The sequence below is a fragment of the Rhodnius prolixus genome, unplaced genomic scaffold (assembly GCF_049639745.1).
Source record: "Rhodnius prolixus isolate KJV_2025 unplaced genomic scaffold, Rpr scaffold_12, whole genome shotgun sequence".
Taxonomy (NCBI): Eukaryota; Metazoa; Arthropoda; class Insecta; order Hemiptera; family Reduviidae; genus Rhodnius; species Rhodnius prolixus.
In genome coordinates, this window is record NW_027411635.1 from 10,654,821 (window position 1) to 10,676,859 (window position 22,039).

Below are 22,039 nucleotides of genomic sequence, written 5' to 3' on the forward strand. Positions count from 1 at the left end.
GCTGGCGGGAAAAAGATTTTATTCAAACGAGGAGGTGATTGCAGAAACGAATGGCTATATTTCAGACTTGGACAAATCCTATTATTCGGAAGGGATCAACAAACTAGAGCAGCGTTGGACGAAGTGTATTAGCCTAAAAGGAGACTATGTTGAAAAATAAAAAAGGTTTACCCAAAAAAATTAAGTAGTTTTTATTTTTGCACGGACTTTTCAAACGACCCTCGTAGATTCCATGAGGTATTTTTGTGTGTGGCGAATATAGTTGACGGTCTGTTAGGCTTAGAATTTGAAAAAATAACAAAAATGTATAAGAAAACATTTTGATATTTAAAAATAGAGGAAATTCCACTGCAAGTAGAAAATGTCAGATGTGAAAACCGATATTTTACTGTTATGGATTTTCATGTATGTACTATAAAAAATAGATAACCAAATATGTGTGATTATTACAAAATGAAATAAAATAATTTAAAAGAATTAATAATATTGAAATGGAAGATATAGCAAAATAAACACTTTGGTATAATTTAAAAAATTTAGTTGATTAAAAGCAAGCGAAATCTCCACCAGAACTTGGAACTCTTACTAAAACAAAAAGAACATTCTTCTGCCTCTCAGAACATTTCAATTCCTGATAAAAAATCTTTTTTTATGGGAACTTCTAGTCCGTTAATCAAAGAAACACAACAAAGAATAGCATGAACATTTGGCTAGTGCAAAAACAGTGGTCGCGTCCACTTTGCCAAGAGGTATTGGCGAATTGATCTCTCAAAGTAGACAGCATCTTCAGATTTTCCATTGACTCTAAAACCATCCTTGAATAAATTAATTTTCATAAAATTATTCTAGGGAAGGGATGATGTACTACGTTTTTAAGGTGTCATTTCTGAATAATAGGAGTATAGGATGCTAAATCCTGGATCGTATTAATTAAATCGATTTTGAGAAATTCCAAAAAAGAAAAACAAAAAATCAGATCAATCAGAACAATTCGTTGAAAATGAGTTTAAGTAAATGTTGTCCTATTCCCATCAATAGACGGGATTCTGAAGAAGTTGCCCTATCTTATTTCTTTGTTAATTTCCGATAAATTGTAGTGAACGGTAAAATAGTAAAGGCTAATAACAATTAGAAAAAATTAGAATAGCAAAGAAAATGTTTGAAATTTCGTTAATTGCAGGCTTGTGAGTTATAACATTTTTTGTTTTTTTTTTTTAATGCAGGTACTTGGCGATCAGTTGGGTATTCCATCACGTCTCGTCCAGAAGCCAAACGGCCAAGCATGGAACGAAGTCTTTGTGCCAATTAGAAATTGTAAACTGAACCTCGAGCCAAACTATATCATTAACATGGACAGACTGCCAGTGGAGTTGATCAAGATAAACTCATTATATTCTGAAATGTTCAAAGAAAAACACGCCAACAATCCCAAAGTTCAACTGACCGACAAACAGTTATATCGAAAATATCCTTACACTAAGAATATACAACAGTTGTTTAACAGTAGGATATTTATAGATCAAGAAGACTATGAGAATTTTGAGCAATTATTCTTTCATATGCCCTCAAATTCTTTAATGGACGATAAGGCAATGAAGACTGCCGAGAAACCGAGCGAGACTCGTCGGACATCTGGCCACATTGCGGGCTCCCACGCCAGTGTGGTTAATGATACAGAGGAACATAGTACGGGGGAACAGCGTCTACTATATCATCATTTAGATGAATGGGGTGGTGTAGAGGAACTGTATGTAGAGGAGCACTTTGAAGAGGAACACTCCTTCGATGAACGAAAAAGTTGCGGGAATTCAAAACGTGAGAATGATTTTCATCATAACTTACTTTCAATTAAATGTGTACTGGCAGATAAGTGGCAAATTTGAAGTCACCCTTAATAATATAAGGTAGTATCTGGCAAACCTCCACAGGACCTAAAGACCTCCTTAACAATGCGTTTGTGGAAGCTTGGAAAGATCAGTTCATTAATCTATAAATAACATGGGCCCAGTTTAATGATCAAAATGGAAGTTTACCTTAATACAGGAGCTAAATCTACATTATTACATTAAAATATTCTAAATTGTAATTCTTTTTAATAAGAGCTAGTCTGCGAATTTAAACATGGTTAAATATGAGTGTAGGATGGTCCTATATAAGTCTAGTGAGTCATCAAAATGGTTAAATGTGAATGTAGAAACTGCATTTATGTTTACCGAAATTGCCACTAGAGTTCTCCACCGGATGGAGTATAAAGTAAGCTTTTAATGGCGGCTTGCAAGTCTACGATATGCCCATTCTTCTTTTATCTATTTTATGATTAAACAATAAAAATTCTCAATTTTTTGTTTCTGTTATCGATAATTGTGTAAAACACGAAGTATTATTTCAAAAGAAATAATATTTATCGTATTTTCAAAGGGATTTTTTTTTTCTTGCTTAATTCGAAAGTTTATCGAATACCTACGGGAAAAATGTTGAAACAAAAATTTTAAATTACTTATTTCATTGAAATTATTAGATTTAAAGAATTGGCCAATCACAAAGTAGTGTGGTTGCAGACTGTGGGCGGGTCATGCCCACTAATCACGCCCTGTCCAATGAAAATGATTCATGGCTGGTCAAAGCATATTAACAATGGTGCTTCAATACCTATCTCTTATTTTTCTAAATCTTTTATTTTTTTCTCATATTTTAGTAACAATTTGTTTTTATTTTAAAAATAATAATAATCTTAGGTAAATATTGAGAAAAAATGCTAACTAATTATTTTTAAAAAAATATATATCATTCTCAATTTTCGAGAAATTTTTTATTAGTTAAGATCGTTTTCGAATAGTTTTCGCCAATATTCGACAGTTTCACTTTACTTGCTCATGAAAAGAATCTCGTATGAATACTCACATGACTTTTTCTTACCATAATTTACGAATATAATTGAATCTTACTGTAACTTAGAATTGCACAATAAAGTGAATAAAGAGATCAAATTAATAATAATCTTGATAGGATGCGAATACTTTTGGGAAATTCATAGTAAATCACAGAAAAAGCTTTTCTTTTAAAATTGTACTACTGATACACTGATTTCCTTTCTTCTTGGAAGTTTTAGAAATTTAATAATTAAATACTTAGAGGTAGTAAAACCTTAAAATATCTAAATGGAAGTTTAGAAAACCTTATTTAACCTTTCCTAAAGTGAGAGTATAAGGTGGCCCTATGTAGGTCTAGTGAGTCACCAACTCGGTTAAATGTGAGTGTAAGTGTGGACCTATTTTGGTTTAGTGAATCGTAATGCTTGTGAAGTCCAACTCTGAAATCGAAAAGTTTTTTTTGGAGATACTGAGAAAGGTGGCCTCGCCAAAACGAGGTACAAACCATTAGTTGAAAATTCATATAGTGAGTGCATGATTAAATCAATTTGATTAAATTAATTAGGTGATTAAAATTAAAGTTCAATTAAATTCTGTTTAATTAAAGTAGGCTACATTTTTTTTAGTTTGATTAAATATTAAATTTGAAATTGATTACACTAATTAATTGTCATATGATTAAAAGTACGATTAATTTCGTCGATTAAATTCTGATTAAAATTAAAATAAAACAAAAATTGAACCAATTAAATTGTATTTTTAATCAGCACCCATTTCTGATACTTGTGTAGATTAGAGTGATTTAGAGCAGAGTAGAAAGAACGTTGTAGTTTTTTCCTCAATATTATATTCGTGCTAGATCTGCTGAAGCCTTTATCTGCAGATCGAGTTATACTCATCAACAAGGGTCGCCAATTAAATGTTTTTTATTTTTTTGTGAATTGCAGATGTTTCCGGAAGAGTTTCTCAATGTGAATTACCTCATCGTCATAGAATTTCGAAAAGAGAAGGTGCAAGAGATTTAAAGCATGTGGAAATTAGACATGGCAGAACTTTAAGTGGTGTGACCAGATCGGATTCGTTTAGTGGGTCCGGCAGTATGTTATCACCAAGTGAATCGATTAGTAGCGATAAATCGGATGGTCAGGTTTGCAATGCCAGGATGGATTTGCGTAAAGGTACTATTAAAAAGGTTCAATTACCGATTGGGCACGATGAATCTATCATAGAATCTAATATGGACAATAGTACGATTGATGGGACAGACGAAATTGTATTGCCTTTTATAAAACCTACTGATTATCGACGAAAATTGCGAACTAAATTCTGCAAAAAAGTGGAATATAAGAACTTGTTTGAATATGATAAGAAGGATGTTGAAAGATTCGTTATGGATTCAGATAGGGACAGTTTTGATTATGTCGAATTTGAAGATAGCGCAGTTAGTCAACCAATTCTGGTTGAAAATTGCCGTGTATTCGATGATTTAAATTTATTTAAAAATTTCATAAAATTCAATAACTTCATGAACTTTGTCGACTGTAACTATGAAATTGATGTAATTCGAAAAAAAAATAAAGCTCGAAATGCGAAATTATTTAAAAAAATGAACACATTTTTCAAGGAGAAAGAATTCTATAAAAATTTCAGTACTTTCTCAAAGAACTGGCAAAAATTAAAGGAAATATTTGAACGTTATCAAAAGCTCTTCTCGAACTTTCGGCCTAGGTTAAAAGGAAAAACTACAAGTGAACATTTGGAATCTTCTAAGTATAATGTACGTGGCGATCGTTTTTGCGAGAGATTCACGCTTGAGCAGATACACCGGTTAAATGACTTTTTAAACCGAAAATTAGGTCATCATGAAAGTTTTGTTTTCATTCAAGAAAATAAAATACCAAATATTTACCATTTAAGGATTAAAAAATCAAGTAAATGTTTAAAACATGTACCAACAACTTTGTTGAACACTTTGCTCAATCTAGAAAAAAAACAACTTTTTGATAAATATTGGGCTAAAAAAAAGAAACCAAGTAAGTAAGAGTTTGTTTTATTTTTTAAAAAATACTTTTTTAAGTTTTTTAATGGAGGCAATGGCGTAGCAAAGGGTAGAGAGAGCAGAGCTGTTACAATGCCAGGGGCGCCAAACTAATTTTACAATATATATCTTTTTTTTTAATGATAAACTGGTTTTTATTCAAAAACAAATAAATAACCATCTCTTCAAAAACCAACCATTATTTATTCTAAAAATATTGAACCTAGAATAAATCTTCCATCTTCTTTTATTTGTTTCGAGTTTCTGACTTCTTTTCCAAGTAAAATTTCATTTTAACATTTTCTTGGATTTTTAAAATTAGCTCTGTGTTTTGATTCAGTACCTCATGGTTTGTTGCTGACTAAATTATACAAAATGGGAATTAGTTCTAAGATTATTCGCATAATAAAAACCTTATATGAACACTCGTTTATAACCCTATCAGGATATTATGATTCCGAGGATAATTTTAATATCACTCAAGGGGTGTTGCAAAGGGGAGAAGTTAAGCCCTCTGTTTTTCAATCTTTATATTTCCAACATCGTGGAATATTTCAGGGTTAACGGAGCAATGGGAATAAGAATTAATAGCTCTAATGAACTCCTAATGTTGCTGTTCGCCGCATACTCCCCGAGAGATGTACAATTTAAACTTAAATTACTTAAATCTTATTGTGATGTTAATTTATTAGAAATCAACACGAGTAAACCTGTTGTCATGCCTTTCTTTAAGGGTCGGCCACCGAAAAATACTCCAAACTTCTGCAACAATAAACAAATTGAAATAGTTCATACCTTTATTTATTTAGGCACCCCATTCGCTGCATCTGGTTAATTCTTGACATGCTGTACAATTTTTTAAAACTAAGGCTGTCTCTTCGGTTTGTTCTATTTTAGCGAAAATGAAATTTGGCTCTTGGGGAAGTTAAAAAAATTATTTATTTAACTCTTTAGCATCTAGTGTTCTCCTATATTCTTCCGAACTATGGGGATTCAAATATACCGATATTGCCGAGAGAACACCTTTAAAATTTTGTTTAAACTATCTAGGAATACTCCAGATGCATTTGTCAGGTTGAAGGTTGGACATACTCTCATATAATTTCAAAATTTTTAAACGAAAATTTTTCTCTTTATGGCAGAAAATTTTAGCCATGCCTGAAAATAGATTGCCACGTATCTTGTTATGCCGCGTTGCCTGACAACACGTCTTTGTAAAGAAATCTGTCTGACCGGAACCGTCGTTTGTGTTAGAGGTGTTAGTTTCGTTTTGCCCGAAAATATGATACTACACATGTAGTTGAGCAACGAATGGTCGTGAAATTTCACATGAAACTTGGTGAAACCGCTACTGAAACTTATCTTTTATTAAAAGAAGTTTATGGCGATGAATATTATACACGTGCGCGAGTTTTTGAGTGGTTCAAGCGTTTCCAAGATGGCCCGAGAAGACGTCGGAGATAATGACCGCCCGGGTCCGCCCTTCCACGTCCAAAACGGATGAAAATATCGATTATAATTAATCAACATTACTACCGTGAGGTGCTTGCTCAACTCCGTGAAAGAGTAAGGAAAAAACGACCCGATTTGTGGAAGAACAAGTCACAGGGTTCTCCATCAAGACAACACGCCATCTCACACTGCATTGTCTGTCCAGACGTTTCTAGCCAAGTACAATATCCCAGTTTTAGGCCATCCGCTTTATAGGCCTGACCTGGCCCCATGTGATTTTTATCTGTTCCCCAAAGTCAAATCTGCATTAAAAGGAACACGATTTCAGTGCGTTGAAGCTGTGAAAGTAAAAGCGGCAACCGTCATGCAGGAGCTCACAGAAAAAAGACTTCCAGCACTGTTTCGAACAATGGTAAATTCGCATGGAGCGTTGTAGGGATAGGGGAGAGGTGTATATTGAAGGTGATAATAACTAAATTTGTATAAATTTAAAATAAAATGTTTTACAGCAATAGTCTCGTTGTTTAATAGCCACACCTCGTATGTGTGAGTGTGTTCAGCTCAACTTCCACACGATGAAAAATTACAGTTGCAACTTCAATATGCAGTTTATGTGCCATTATCGAGACTCAGGGAATGAATAAGCAGCTGAAAAAAATTCAGCCAACCGGATCGATATTTAAATTATTTTGTGGTTTCTAGGTTGCTTTCATAAATAATAGATCCTCCGCGGTTTTTTAGTTTCTAAAGTCATCGGAAGGAAACTTGACTATTTAGTATGTACCACTATATTGCTGCAGTTCTTAGTGGTCAGTGACGTTGAACTTTGGCATTTTTGCAACCTTCTGATTGTGTTAATTAAATCTTTTTATCGATTATCGAAGGATGGGGAGAATATTTCCATTTGGGAAATTTTGTGAAATGAACTGTACCAAAAACCTAATTGCTGACTACTTTATTTATGAACAAAGTAATTAACTACTTTTTTCTCATTATTATATAGCCAACCAAAAAAAGAAGTATTTAGTTTGTCTCAGAATACCCCAACATATTATATTAGGCTTAGAAATAGATTCCGAATCTCCTTTTTTACACACACACTTGGACTGCATTTTAAATATATTAGGTAAATAGCAACAATGGAAAACCGTAGATATCCCAAAATACTGTCGAATGAATTGATTAAAAGAAACTTGTCTTGGGTTAAAAATTTGAAAATACTTTTCCAGAAATATGATCCCGATTTTAATTTAGCTAATTTGGATTTAGAATGTATAATTAATTTGAATTGTAGATTTTTAATAAAATTTGTCAAATCAAATAAAATCAATTGCAACATAACTTTAAGCAGAATTTAGTTATTAATGCTAGAAACTCCTCTTCTGGAAGACTGTACAAGGAAAACTGAGCTATGATTTATGGAGAAAATAAGTTTATGAACAATAAGTACTCTCTAGATCAGATCTCCTGGATTATAAAAGCGAGAGGCGAACTTATGTATCTTAATTATAGATTTTTTTTTAGAGATGGTGAAGGTTCCCTCTGTTCTTTGTGCGATATGTCCTTGCCAGAGAATTAATTATCATTTTCTCGCTGAGTGTCCCGACACTTAAAGAGTTTCGCATTCGCCTTTTTTGAAAAGGAGAGTCTCACAAAAGAGCAGCTAATAACATATCTAAATGGTTATCTTAAATGGAAACCAATTATAAATTTTTGTAAATACGCTTGGAATTACCGTCATAATTACCTAATTCAATAAATTCTAATAAATATTGGTATAATGCAATATATTCTTCAAGAATGAAATTACTTTTGTATTTATTGTTTTTTTCTAAAAATAAAAGGCTTTATTATTGTTATTATAGCCATCCAATTATGTCCGAAACCATATTAAAGGGGGCCCCCCTCCATACTTAAACGGAATACCAAATTTTAACTACTTGTAATGTTTTATTATGTAGTCCAAGGACTGATAGATAGATACACACCTTTGTAAAAACATTTTTGGTGCTGATGAGGTCTCTTATTAGTGTATTTCTGGCAAAAACAAAATAGATAAAATTGTTTGATTGTGAGAGGTAAGAAAAGTATATTTGAGTAACTAATAACCACTATTTACAATTTCCAGGTAGTCCGACGAATTCAGATTTGCAAAAGAAGTTTGAATTAGAATTGTTCGGTAAAGATCATAAAGTGACGCTCGACCTGAACAACTATGTTGATGCCAATCTGTTGTTGATGCTCATTGATACTGAAGATTTTGTCGACTCAAAATCTGTATCAGTTGTTATGGAAAAACTGGAACCAGTAATCAATTCAAAAACAAAATTAAAGCATCCTAAAACTAAAAGGAAATCTTCAGTGCCCGTTAAGAAGAAAAGTATACTGAAAAGTCATCATTCAACAATACATTCACATTCGCCTAGAAAGAAAGCATCACATAAGTCATCTTCGAGCAACGAAGAAGCATCATTGTTCGACTATAGCCCAGCAATGTCTCGTTATCCACTTGCATCGACTATAAGATCCAAAGTTAATCAGGAAAGCCATTTTCTAATTAGAAAACCTTTGCCAGTGAACCAGAAAGATATAAAATGCAAAGCCATCTACGCCAGCATGAACAATCTAAAAGAATACCAAAAGTATATTAGAACCAAACAAGACCAACCCGAGAATAACAAAATTAAATCTAATAAACATAGAGTTGCCTTTGATCCAGTAGCTGAACTGATTGAACCAAATCAAATGTTCCGCTCACGGTTCAAAGATATTCGCCACACTCCAACACCGAAGTCATCAATTAGGCGAACACGTGATCATGTCAAATCAGCTGATGATAATGAGAGTATAGTTAAAAGAAAAAAGTTGCCAAAAACAACACGTAAAGAGGGGCATAAACATTCGAAGAAGGCTAAGAAATTTGAGCAATGGCTAAATAATTATAATTTGACTAAGAATCAACTTGTTGTTCAGGATAGTAAAGATAAATTTCATATTAGATCATCAAAGAAATTAAATGCTAAAAATGAATTGGAAAATCTAAATTCAGATAAATACGTGCTGAAAAGGACCGGAAAAAGTAAACCAACTTTTAAAAATCTAAACAAATCTTTGAGGGAAACTTCTAATCAATGAGGGTGGATGTGATTAAGAAATAATTAAAGTCAAATTCTTGTACGGAAAGAAAATAAACATATCAAATTGTTGTTCATATAGAAAATAAAAATGACAAATTCATGTTCAGACTACTTTGTGTTTACTTTGTCTAATTATAGCTTACTATTATTTATCTTATATATTAAAACTTATATTATTACTGAGTAAAGTGTAGTGTATATCAGAACAAAATTTCATGCTAAAATGTTGCTCTCAGAGAGAGATATAGTAGGCGCAATTTCAGAGCGAGTTATAACCTAAATAAATTCCAACTCTTAATATCTCCACAACTTATGGATCAGAATACAAAAAAATTATATCTTCTAACTGGGTAAAGTGTAGTGTATAAGAGAACACAATTTCATACTAATATGTTGCTCTCAGAGAGATATAGCGGTCGCAATTTCAGGGCGAGTTATAACCTAAATAAATTCCAACTCTTAATATCTCCACAACTTATGGATCAGAATACAAAAAAATTATATCTTCTAACTGGGTAAAGAGTAGTGTATAAGAGAACACAATTTCATACTAATATGTTGCTCTCAGAGAGAGATATAGCGGTCGCAATTTCAGGGCGAGTTATAACCTAAATAAATTCCAACTCTTAATATCTCCACAACTTATGGATCAGAATACAAAAAAAAAATATATCTTCTAACTGGGTAAAGAGTAGTGTATAAGAGAACACAATTTCATACTAATATGTTGCTCTCAGAGAGAGATATAGCGGTCGCAATTTCAGGGCGAGTTATAACCTAAATAAATTCCAACTCTTAATATCTCCACAACTTATGGATCAGAATACAAAAAAAATTATATCTTCTAACTGGGTAAAGTGTAGTGTATAAGAGAACACAATTTCATACTAATATGTTGCTCTCAGAGAGAGATATAGCGGTCGCAATTTCAGGGCGAGTTATAACCTAAATAAATTCCAACTCTTAATATCTCCACAACTTATGGATCAGAATACAAAAAAATTATATCTTCTAACTGGGTAAAGAGTAGTGTATAAGAGAACACAATTTCATACTAATATGTTGCTCTCAGAGAGAGATATAGCGGTCGCAATTTCAGGGCGAGTTATAACCTAAATAAATTCCAACTCTTAATATCTCCACAACTTATGGATCAGAATACAAAAAAATTATATCTTCTAACTGGGTAAAGAGTAGTGTATAAGAGAACACAATTTCATACTAATATGTTGCTCTCAGAGAGAGATATAGCGATCGCAATTTCAGGGCGAGTTATAACCTAAATAAATTCCAACTCTTAATATCTCCACAACTTATGGATCAGAATACAAAAAAAATTATATCTTCTAACTGGGTAAAGTGTAGTGTATAAGAGAACACAATTTCATACTAATATGTTGCCCTCAGAGAGAGATATAGCGGTCGCAATTTCAGGGCGAGTTATAACCTAAATAAATTCCAACTCTTAATATCTCCACAACTTATGGATCAGAATACAAAAAAATTATATCTTCTATCTGGGTAATGTATAAGAGTACAAAACCTCTGTAATATTGAAAGTTCAGTTCTCACTTACCTTTACAATTTATCCGAATTGCAGATTTCTAGCTGTCATTATGAAGGATATATAAGGTGTTAAATATTGAGAGTTTTATATTTTATTCATATTTCAAATTGCTGTATCTCCTGTTCTATTGGTGAAATTTTTTCCGTAAATATGTACAATTATAGTACTCGTTTACCTTTACAATTGTGCACAATTCCAGCTCTCAATATTATAAAGGAGATATAAGGTGATAAATTTCCTTCATAAATCAAACTGCTGTAACTCCTGTCTCATTGCTGCAATCTCTGCAGAAATATTGGCAGTTGTAGTACTCATTTACCTTTACAATTGAACTTCATTGCAGCTTTCTAGCTGTATTTTTGAAGTTGTTGTAATGTGATAAATTTTACATTTCCTTCATATTTCAAACTGCTGTATCTACTGCTTTATTTGTGCAATCTGCGAAAATATGTACATTATATGGATCATATATAATCTACTCATTTACCTTTACAATTTTGCTCAATTACAGCTTTCTAGCTGTATGTTTGAAGCAGGTATAAGATAATAAAATTTAGGAGCATCACATTGTCTTCATATTTCAAACTGCCTGTATCTCCTGTCCTATTGGTGTAAACTTAAGGGTAGCCAACCTGCGGCCCGCCTTGAATAATTTTATGGCTCGCGAAATTCATCCTAATTTTACAAAATTTGTTTATTATCTCCAAATGGATCTAATTGACTTATTTAATTATATTAAAACATATTTTTGAAACATCAGAATTAAAAAAAACAAAAAAAACAGATTTTTATAACAACTGTCATAAAAAAAAAAATATATATTTTTTGAGAAATCTGGCCCAAAACGTTGTGAGCGCTTTTGGATCTACTTTCTCCTGGGAATAGTTTTTTCGAAAATTAAATTTACCAAACATATAATTACGTTGTGCGAATTGGCGCATTGCGATCGTCTTACAACAGATAATTGAAAGAGTTGAGAAACAACTATGTCACTGATTTAATAAATTAAAAATTATTCGACCATCTCATAATTGTCACTATTATATTATCTATGTTTATATGTATGAATAATAATTAAAACAATAATAATTAATTCATATTTGAATCTTCACTGCAAAACGTTTTTGTAGTAGGGTTCAATCTAATAGATATACATATAATTTTATAAGCGGCCTTCAGGATTATAATGAATTTCTAAAGTGGCCCACAAATCATTTGGATTGGCCACCCGTGCTGTAGATAAAAAAATAAAAAACAACCATCACTAATGCAACTATGTTTTTAATTTAAGATTTGCAATTTATGTACAATAAAGAATTAGCTTTTTTTTTTTGCAATTAACATTAATTTAGGCTTAAAATTTAGTTAAATTTTCTTACAAGAATCAACAAGAAATATATGTACAAGAATTTAATTTTTAAGGCTGATACATAAAATGCATTTAATCAAAACAAATACAGAAATAAAATAAACAAATTTTGAGATTGTATTAATTTACTTTATGAGGTTGTAACCTCAAAAAGTTAATAACAAGAACACTTTGGGAAATTGTGTGGAATTAGAGCTACTTAAAAAAATAATAATAAAATAAATAAATAAAAAAAAGTATCTGGTATGAACATTAAGACTCTTCTTCCTCTAGAATACTCAAGTCAAGCTTCTAAATTGCTCATGTTCTTTAAATTTATTCTAATCTTGAATAGAAGTACATATATTCACCACATGAATTTTGGAAGAGTGAAAATAATACTCAGCTTTCGAGAGATTCTGCTTGGAAGGACTTCTTCAAAATAAATTTTCATTTGAAGAATTTAAAATGAAAGCTTTAGGTCTTTTGATACAAATTATGTAATAACAAAAAGTTTTAGAGATTCATAATTCTGATTAAGCGACTTTTTTTAAAAAATACCGAATTTCTGCAACATGCAACATATTTAATTCCCACTAATTAAGGCCCTTTTATCAGTGCAGTTGAGATAGTAAATTAGAGGGCTAGTCTAATCACCACAACCCTTTGTAAAGCTCAAAAATCAATGTTGCCAGAACGTTGCTAATGTTACTCGATTAGAATGTAACGAATATTTTTACAACAAAATGTCTCCAATATTCTACCAAACTGTACTATTCAATTGAAAATCATAGTCTTAACTTTACAATTTCATTACTGAAAGATTACCTAATTTAAATATTTATGTTATAATGCATCTTAATGAGAGAGGTGTTTTGTCTACCGTTTAAAGTTCGCATACTAGTGAAATTATCAGAACTCTCACATAATATTAACAATATGATTTCAATGTTGGCTAAATTTCTGAGTTACAATGTTATGTTATTTTTTTTAAAAAAAAGAGCACATTTCATCATCAGCATTAGCATCAGCTTTTATTTTAACTGTTTCTATTTCTCAACGTTCAGCTAAACTTGCTGCAAAACAGTTTATGACTGTAGATATTAAAGCCAGAATTTCTGCAGATAATTATACTCAATTCTAATGGTTTTTGCAATTCAAAAATTTGAATGAAAAGCAAAAATTAATTGCCTTAAAGAACTATTTGATCAGATTTGGATGTTAACCAAGCAGGATGAGCAGAATTTAGAGAAAGATCTCAGGCAGTTTAGTATAAGAAGACACGATCGACCACAAAACTGAACTAACTGATTTGGTCCAGGTCTTCTTATAAGGACTGTAAGCACCATATACTAAGTAAATAATTTATTAAAGTTGGTTTTTCAGTGGGAAAGCCTGATTCTTCTTACAAAATGACTATCATTTTTGCTAAGTAATAAAAGAATACAAAATGTGTTTTATAAATAAACAAAAGAATATGTGTGTTAATAACTTTTGTAGTTGTGAGTTGTTACGGCAGCTTTGAGGGAGAAGTACTTCATTGGTTACCCTTAATGTGTCACTTCATTAAATTTTACTGTGTTACCCACTTTTGTAACATTAGTGATAGTTATAATTAATGATAGCATGCTATAATTAATTTTAAAACGTGCCATCCACCTCGAGTGGTTTTAGAAGAAGAAAGAAACTGAATTTAGGGCGCTAATGACCATCGCATTCGATGCGCCAACAAAATAAAACAAAGTAATAATCTAGTAGCCTAAAATTTCAAGATTTTAGACCCCCCCCTAACCAAATTGTGAAAAAATGTTTTTAAGTACTTGCTTTTTAGCATTTATCGCATTTCTTTTAATATTCTTTTCATGAAAATTCATTTTAAGGAAGGTTTCTGGTTTTCGATTAAAACATCATTGATAATAGTGAACATTATTATAATGAGGCTTAACTTACTTTTAGAAAAAAAATTGAAAGAAACCTTGAAATTTAGAGAAAGAATAAGTCGTGTGTTCATCCCACATATTTTTGGAAAAACATAATTTTATTTATATATTTTTTCAACACTTACTTACTTTCATGACTCGGAATAGACACCACACATGTTCACTGTTAATATTGTTCACAAAACTCACAAAGTAAGACTTCCCAAAGTGCTTAAATATCTAAATAGTAATTAATTCAGAATAAAACTAAATGATAAATTTATATATATATATATATATAAATTTATATATATATAATGTATTTCAACAGAATATACAAAAAAACGAAAGATGATGAACGCGTGAATGACTTTTTTTTGTGAAAAAATTTTTGGAATACATTTTTAAGTATTTGTGTAATTGTGTGTGGTATGTGAGTGTGTATGTGATTACGTTTAAAATAATATTATAACACAAATACAAAATTAAATTTTATTTAATAACTTTTTGAGCATACATAAATATATTCTTAATAATTTCAAAAAAATTGTCGGCACCCCATAATTTCCCCCCCCCCAAATTTCAAATTTTTGAAAATGTTGAAATTTTTTATTTTATTCTCAACAAATTTTTTTCATTGCCGCGATTTTGGATTTTGAATGGATTTGTTAAAGCATTGCCAACTGTTGCATCTTTTCCTTATGGATTAATTCTTCCCGTTTCTTCATCTGTTTCCGTTCCTTGGCTCTTCGGTTTTGAAACCATATTTTCACCTAGAACGACAGAAAAATACATTATACAAAGTTTATAATTATATTTACAATACTGATGCAAAACTAAACTCAGCATGAAGCATTTACTGCAAAAACTTGGGTCATTTGGTAGTTTGCATGCCGTTCTTCACAGTATCTTTGCTAGATATTATTTGGCACTGATATGAATTAATTTAGAGGCAGCTTGCAGTTAATACCATACAGGCGGTAGATTTGTACACTGTAATGTCTTAAAGCACATAGCGGCTATACTTGCAGGACTTGAAGCACATAGCGGCTATACTTGCAGGACTTGAAACACATAACGGCTATACTTGCAGGACTTGAAGCACATAGCGGCTATACTTGCAGGTCTTCTTGAAGTAGGTGATAGACAATACATTGTAAGGGCATAAAAAGTGCTAGCCTCTTAAGAGACCCCTAAAATCTCTTATCTTCTCCGCAACAGATTTGCATTTTTCTTTATAATGTTCCGAAATTTTAGAGGCATGCTAATATAACTCAATATGGTTGGTAGAACGGTCTTGGAGCTATGAAAAGCCATGCTTTAACCTTTCCTTAATATTGACGAGATCGTATATATTTATAGACTTAGGGCTATTTTGTGTTAAGAATTACACTATATTAGACGGCACCGTTGATACTCACCTGTCGTTCCGAGAGGCCAAGCAGGGTTGCCAGTTCTGCCTTGCGGCGGATGGTGATGTAGCGACTGTAATGGAACTCCTTCTCCAGTTCCAGTCGCTGGTGGTCCGTGTAGACCACACGGTACTTGTCTTTAGTACGTGTCTTGCCTGCAACAATATATTACCAGATTAGTCTAGGCTGGACTGGCATGCTAAAAGACCTGAAATTGGAACCAGCCCAAGATGGCAGTAGATTTTTAAGTCCATATTATAACGGTATCACTCATGCGCAGATGAATAAAAGGGTATTTATTAGAGAAGATAAGAACAACTTACCAACTTCTACAGAACAAATGGTGAAAAACAATTGCACTTTCCTTCCAGTAATAGGAACTCGATAATTTGAAACCAATCGACAATTTGAATTTAAGAATCGATTATTCTTACTAGTAGAGTCCAACAAGTGTGTCATTATTATATCGATTAATCGACTTTGCCACAATACTTACAATATTGGATTGTTTTTCTGCCTTTTTTTTTTTTGCATACGAAACCCCCTGGAATAATTGAAGTTAAGAATTAATATACTCCAGGGTGCCGTTTCGACTGAAATAGCTTTAGCAGTCTGAATAAAGGACATGCTCATAGTTAGAGGGTTTCGTTTTACCCCCAACTAGACAAACAATCTAAACAGACTGGTTAATGATATATCATTTTCAAGGAACAGCAATGGTCTCAGGGTTTGTGTGGTTGACCAGTTAAGAATTTAAGAGTTTATGCGCAGATTTTATAAATTTCTAAGAATAAACTTTCATAATCATCATCAACCGCGAGGATTAGTTGCTTGTTACGTAACCAAAGACGTCAAATTTGACGGCCAATATACATATTTAAAGAAAACAAGTCTAAATATCTGCTATGAGCATTCTCAAAATTTCTTATTTACGTCATTAAATTCTTTTAAATTTTTACTAAAATGAAAATTGACTTTAGCGTTGTATATGTTCACTGCAATAAAATGATATTATTAAAGAAACTGTGACGTAACAGTTATCCAGAACCACATTAAAATCATTTATCACTGTGAATAGTTACAGCCAATGTCATGTCTAACATATGTCACGCCCAATTGGAAAGTGGAATTGTTAGACTTACTCTAAGTACCCTTTTTTTCTGTACATTTTACGGTCTTACTATTTTTTGTATTATGAATAACCGTCAAATATAGATATCTAATTCAAAATCCATAAAAATTCGAAATTTTAAGTAAATAATATAGTTTGGTAGATACAGAACCGGGAATGCTACTTACCCGAATTGTTTTTTTTGCATCTATTTGTCTTTTTAAATGAAAACCATTTCTTTAAACTTGGTATTCTAATTGCAAATTAGTGCAGCTATAATTTTTATTCAACAACTTCGAAGGAAAATTCATGTAAGTGGCTAATTTAAAAAGTGAAGTTATCCAAAGTGTCAGTTTAATATATTTTGGGCTTCTAGGTTTATATTCTAGAATTCTAGGTTTATATTCTAGGCTTCTAGGTTTATATTCTAGGCTTCTAGGTTTATATTCTAGGCTTCTAGGTTTGTATTCTAGATTTCTAGGTTTATATTCTGATCTTCTAGATTTATATTCTACTTGAATAATGTGCAGACCGTATACATTATTTAGGAAATTCAAGTACTATGTTAAAGATTGAATTAACGGCTTAACTTTAAACTATAATAACATTAATCCATCTGTTTATATTCTAAATATAATTCCTTTAAACTATAAACTGGAGGTAATTTTTATTAGATTAGAATCCGTGGGAATCACTAGCGAGAATCAGGTGATACCGTCAAGTCCTGTAATTTTGATTCTACGTAAAAGTCTGGAGAGGTTAGTGCCATTTCTCCTTATTTCTGTCAAACAAAGACTAAGCGTTGAGAAAAGTATGCGATGCATGTGTTGACTCAGTCTATATGGGACCTTGAAGTACATTCGAATCACCTTGCCGCTTTGTTGGAATACCGCAAACTAGTTCGAAGCAGCAAAAAGTGCCTCTGATCTGAGTTTTTTTTCGCTCACCAATTGTCACGAATATTAGTTTAATTCTATCGCCTTGTTAGCTGCAGTTTTGTTGCATTTTTTCCTTCGCCGTAAATGGCTTAGCTCCAACCGTTTGTAGGTACTATTCGGATGATTCCTAGGCGAGGACAACTTCCATCACATAAATCTTTTTCTTCTGAATTACCGGACAACCAGACAATCAAAATATCCATCTGGTTTGCTTTACGTTCCTTGAACTTATCAAGTTTTGATAATCAGAAGCGTCGCCCTGGATGTTTGAACAAATTACAACTTCTTAAATTGATTATTCTTCTCTCATAATCTCAGCTGCATTAATGTATTGCAACTAGCTCTGTCTGAAAATACAAATTTCCTGGCTTACCGAGATATCATTCCTCGCATTAGCGCTGTACGCCTCGACTCTGACTTTTGTCTGGATATCCCTCTGTTGCCAAATATTTTTTTTAAACTTGAGTATTACGTTAGCTGTGGTGAAAGTTCTTATACCAATTTTTGTATATATCTGCTCAAAACACTATAAACCTTAAATGGTAGATCATTAAACCCACTATAAGTTATGTCATATAGTGCTTGTATAGAACCCCAACTAACGGAGACATTCGCTTCAGACTTGCTAAAGGATTTGTCATTTTAAGTTTTGATTTTAAAAGAGGGTTGACTTTAAAATATTAGGGATGAAGTCTAGAATTATATTTGATACATACAGCTTGCGATATCTAGCTTGTGCATGAAGACTGAAGTGAATGAGCACTGTGTGTTTTGTGCAGAGCAGGAAGCCGGAAGTATAAAGACGCAGTGGGGGTAGTAGCGCTACACAGCCCAACTTGGGATCGCACCCTAGGGAACAATTTACCACCAAGCGAGCGTTCTATCTAACCAACTGATTTGCCAGCCCTTACCATTAAAGTGGCTATTCCCAAAGCACCGTACATTATTCTTACCGCACGGCTTCATGAAGCCTGTTTTTGCCACTTGACTATTCGTACCATACTTATTTCTCCTTACACTGTATTTATTCTCCAGCTACCCTCTTGGGGAATATTAAAAAATTAACCAGAATTCGCAATAAATCGCAAACACGAATCCAATGGAATTATGCAAGAATACCATCTAGAAGAATTTAATTATCTTAATTCTTGTATACTTTCTTTTATCTATTAGCTTTTGAAAGAGTAAACATATAGGAGCAGTTATTCGATTTTGAGATATCATCAGAAATACACGTTTAAAACTATGTTCTCAGCAAAACTTCAAATTCAAATTTGATATTTGGTTCATGTGCCACTGTGTTTAGGTAACCGATGATAAATTGTTCAGAAACACGATCTACCGCAAATACCACTTTAATTGCAAACATCTTTCAGCAAAAATTAATTTAAGAGTATTTTAAAAGAAAGGTGGGTCTTAGGGCAATACCCGAATTTGACATACCGTTCATTTAAGACGCGTCAAACGTCTGAGGCAGCTGAAGCTTCTTTTTTTCAATGTACTGCCGGCTTCCGGACAGTGTTCTCTTGTCACAGACAATAGTGTTCATCACCGGATATTGAGCTGTAAGAAGCTTCAAGAGAGAATCTAAGGACCAGCAGTTGGGGATTGAAACCTTGGATCTGCGCGTGCGAATCCAGTATGTTAACCATTTAGCTAAATCCTGTCCCTTTTTTTTTTTTAATGATTTAAGGTGCGTCAACATCTAAAGGGTTATTGGCGCCCGGAGCTTTTTTCAGTGCACTGCCGGCCTCCGGACAGTGTTCTCCCGTTACAGACAACACTGTCCATCACTGGACAGTGAGCTGTAAAAAGCTCCTAGGAAGAGAAAATCTAAGGGTCAGCAGCTGGATTCGAACCCGGGACCTCCGCGTAGGAGTCCAGTACGCTAACCGCATAGCTAATCCCTTCTCTTTTGTAAGCCTATTGTTTTTATATATATATTGTAGAAAACATTTAACCAGAGTTTTAGGGAGTTAAGCTCCCGTGTAAACTACCATTTCAGTTTATTGTTTATAGAAAATACTACCAAACATAAACAGTAATGATGTTTTGTTATTGGAATACCATAATATAACTGAGGTAAACCTAAGTTAACCAATATATGAGCTTTAGGGTACTTGTAGCAGTATCTCAGTTAGAAGCTCTAAAAATGAAATGCTATAAAACATAAACCGCAATAAATTTTTATGTTCTTTAATGCTACTACGATAATGTACTGATGTAAAACTGTCAACCATAATATGAATAAAAATTTGTAGCAATATCTCAGTTATGTAGCAGCTCTAAACAGAAAAAATACGTACAAAAATAAGGTAACTAAGTTAAGATGTTTGCAACTCACTGTCCGTCAATAGACAGTGTTGTCTGTAACTAGAGAACATTGTTGGACAGTGTTGTCTATAACAAGAAATTATTTGGAAGCAAATTAAATCCTGATTTACTGAGATTAAAACAGTTTAGATTAGCGAATTTACCACAAGCTAAAGTTTATCCTGTTAAAGTGAATGTTTAAAAATTAGGCACTTTTCCTATTTTAGAAAAACTGTTTAAATAGTAAGGGAAATAGTTTCTTAAACACTTTTCAGACATAAAAGCAAAATTTTATACCTGAAATTGTTTTTCTCAACTTTGAAAAGTTAAATCTTTTGTCTGTTTTGAAATATATCTACCGTTAGCTTACCATGTTTTGCGGATTAACTTGAGCTATACTTTATTACCACTTCTTATTGTAGGTATTTGAGGTGCAAACAGGTAGAATTGGGCTTTATGAATGCCTACACAGTTGTAGTTTACAGTTGACACAACAAACGGATTAGCACAGAACAAATACCTTTACATTGTCATAGGCTTTAACAAACCTGAATACTTTATCAAAAAATAAAAAAGGTTGTATACCTCAATTTAGAGGTTAATAAGTTTTTATCTTTAAAAAAATGTTAACACTCACATTAATTTTACCACATTTACGTAATTAAATTTAGAATTTGCACTAAAAACAGATGTTGGTATCAGTTTTTGAAAAATAATAAAATGATACCGTTGAAGAAAAAGGGTATCTCCGTTTCCCCTTGAAATCAATGCATGATATTTAGTGAAAAACGTTATGATCCAATAATAACTTTAATTTTACCTGTCATAGCACTCATTTTTATTGTATCCCTTGCGCGGCTTTTGGTGGACAGGTTTTGGCCATCAAAATTGATGGTGGAGTAACGTCAAATTCTTGAAAATAAACCCATTTGGTGATAAGCAATAGTTCAGTTATGCCCGGTAATTGTGAGAGCCAATTAAAATGGATTGTGCTAAAGCCTATACCAATATATTTAAACAACTCGCCTTAGTTTTCGATACATATGTACTTATAATTACTGTTCTTTATTTTTGGTGACTGAATCATAGTTTCAATAGGATGAAAAGTTATTGCCAGTTTCAGTCATTATAAACTTTATTATGCCGAGCTTTCGACCTAGGGACTAGGTCATCTTCAGGGCTAATTTACAATATACTGTTTTACATCATTAGAGGGTTGGTTGTGTCTTCTGTCTTGTCTGTTTATGGACTGAATGTGACCCTAGGTCGAAAGCTCGGCATAATAAAGTTTATAATGACTGAAACTGGTAATAATTTTTCATCCTATACTTATAATATTAACCTAAATGTTTTTAATATTGTCTATATTTATGTTTAAGTAATTTTTCAATTCATATTTTATTGATTGAAATTGTGGTTAGATCGGCAACGCTTGCTTTATCGTTCTTAGCAAGCATTGTAACCCAGGCCGTTTTTGTGTCAATTTCTGTAGAGATTACGACTTCACACACTTTACCGTCTCGCACAACACTTGCTAACCAATGAGAGATGTTAACTTGGTATGTATGTGACTTATTCAAAATGTTAATGAATCGCAAAAAATAGTTTGTAATAAAAATTAATGAAACCTAGTAATTGTTTAAAAGGTATCTGTTTAGTGCAGAATATATGTTCAAGTTCAAATCAAACCCTTTGACATTTGCCTAGAAAAACACACTAAAAGATATTACAACTTCATCACCCAATTCTTCTTTAATTGAAAAATGTTTTATACAAGTTGTAGATCAAAATTTTGTGCAATTAGAACAAATTTAAAGAAAATCGTTTAAATGGTTTTCCAGATAACTTAGGATACCTAAAAATCGATTGAGTAAAGCTACATTTTTCGGTTGATTAATTATAATCTAAAACATAAGGTTGGATCCAATGATAGT

At 32.3% G+C, this 22,039-nt stretch overlaps 2 protein-coding genes across 2 annotated transcripts in view; one reads left to right on the forward strand and one right to left on the reverse strand.

The window, feature by feature from the left end:
- LOC141461950 (uncharacterized) overlaps nt 1–9,608 on the forward strand; it is a 69,194-nt gene extending 59,586 nt beyond the window's left edge. Inside the window, exons 30-32 of the mRNA XM_074143433.1 lie at nt 1,224–1,815; nt 3,818–4,903; nt 8,489–9,608. Of these exons, the coding sequence (XP_073999534.1) occupies nt 1,224–1,815; nt 3,818–4,903; nt 8,489–9,495 (2,685 nt within the window). The 3' untranslated portion in view covers nt 9,496–9,608. The remainder of the gene's footprint in view (nt 1–1,223; nt 1,816–3,817; nt 4,904–8,488) is intronic.
- Nucleotides 9,609–12,394: 2,786 nt separating this feature from the next.
- Nucleotides 12,395–22,039, reverse strand: part of LOC141461734 (uncharacterized) — a 51,546-nt gene continuing 41,901 nt past the window's right edge. Inside the window, exons 2-3 of the mRNA XM_074143012.1 lie at nt 15,753–15,898; nt 12,395–15,104 (exon numbers count right to left, since the gene is read on the reverse strand). Of these exons, the coding sequence (XP_073999113.1) occupies nt 15,000–15,104; nt 15,753–15,898 (251 nt within the window). The 3' untranslated portion in view covers nt 12,395–14,999. The remainder of the gene's footprint in view (nt 15,105–15,752; nt 15,899–22,039) is intronic.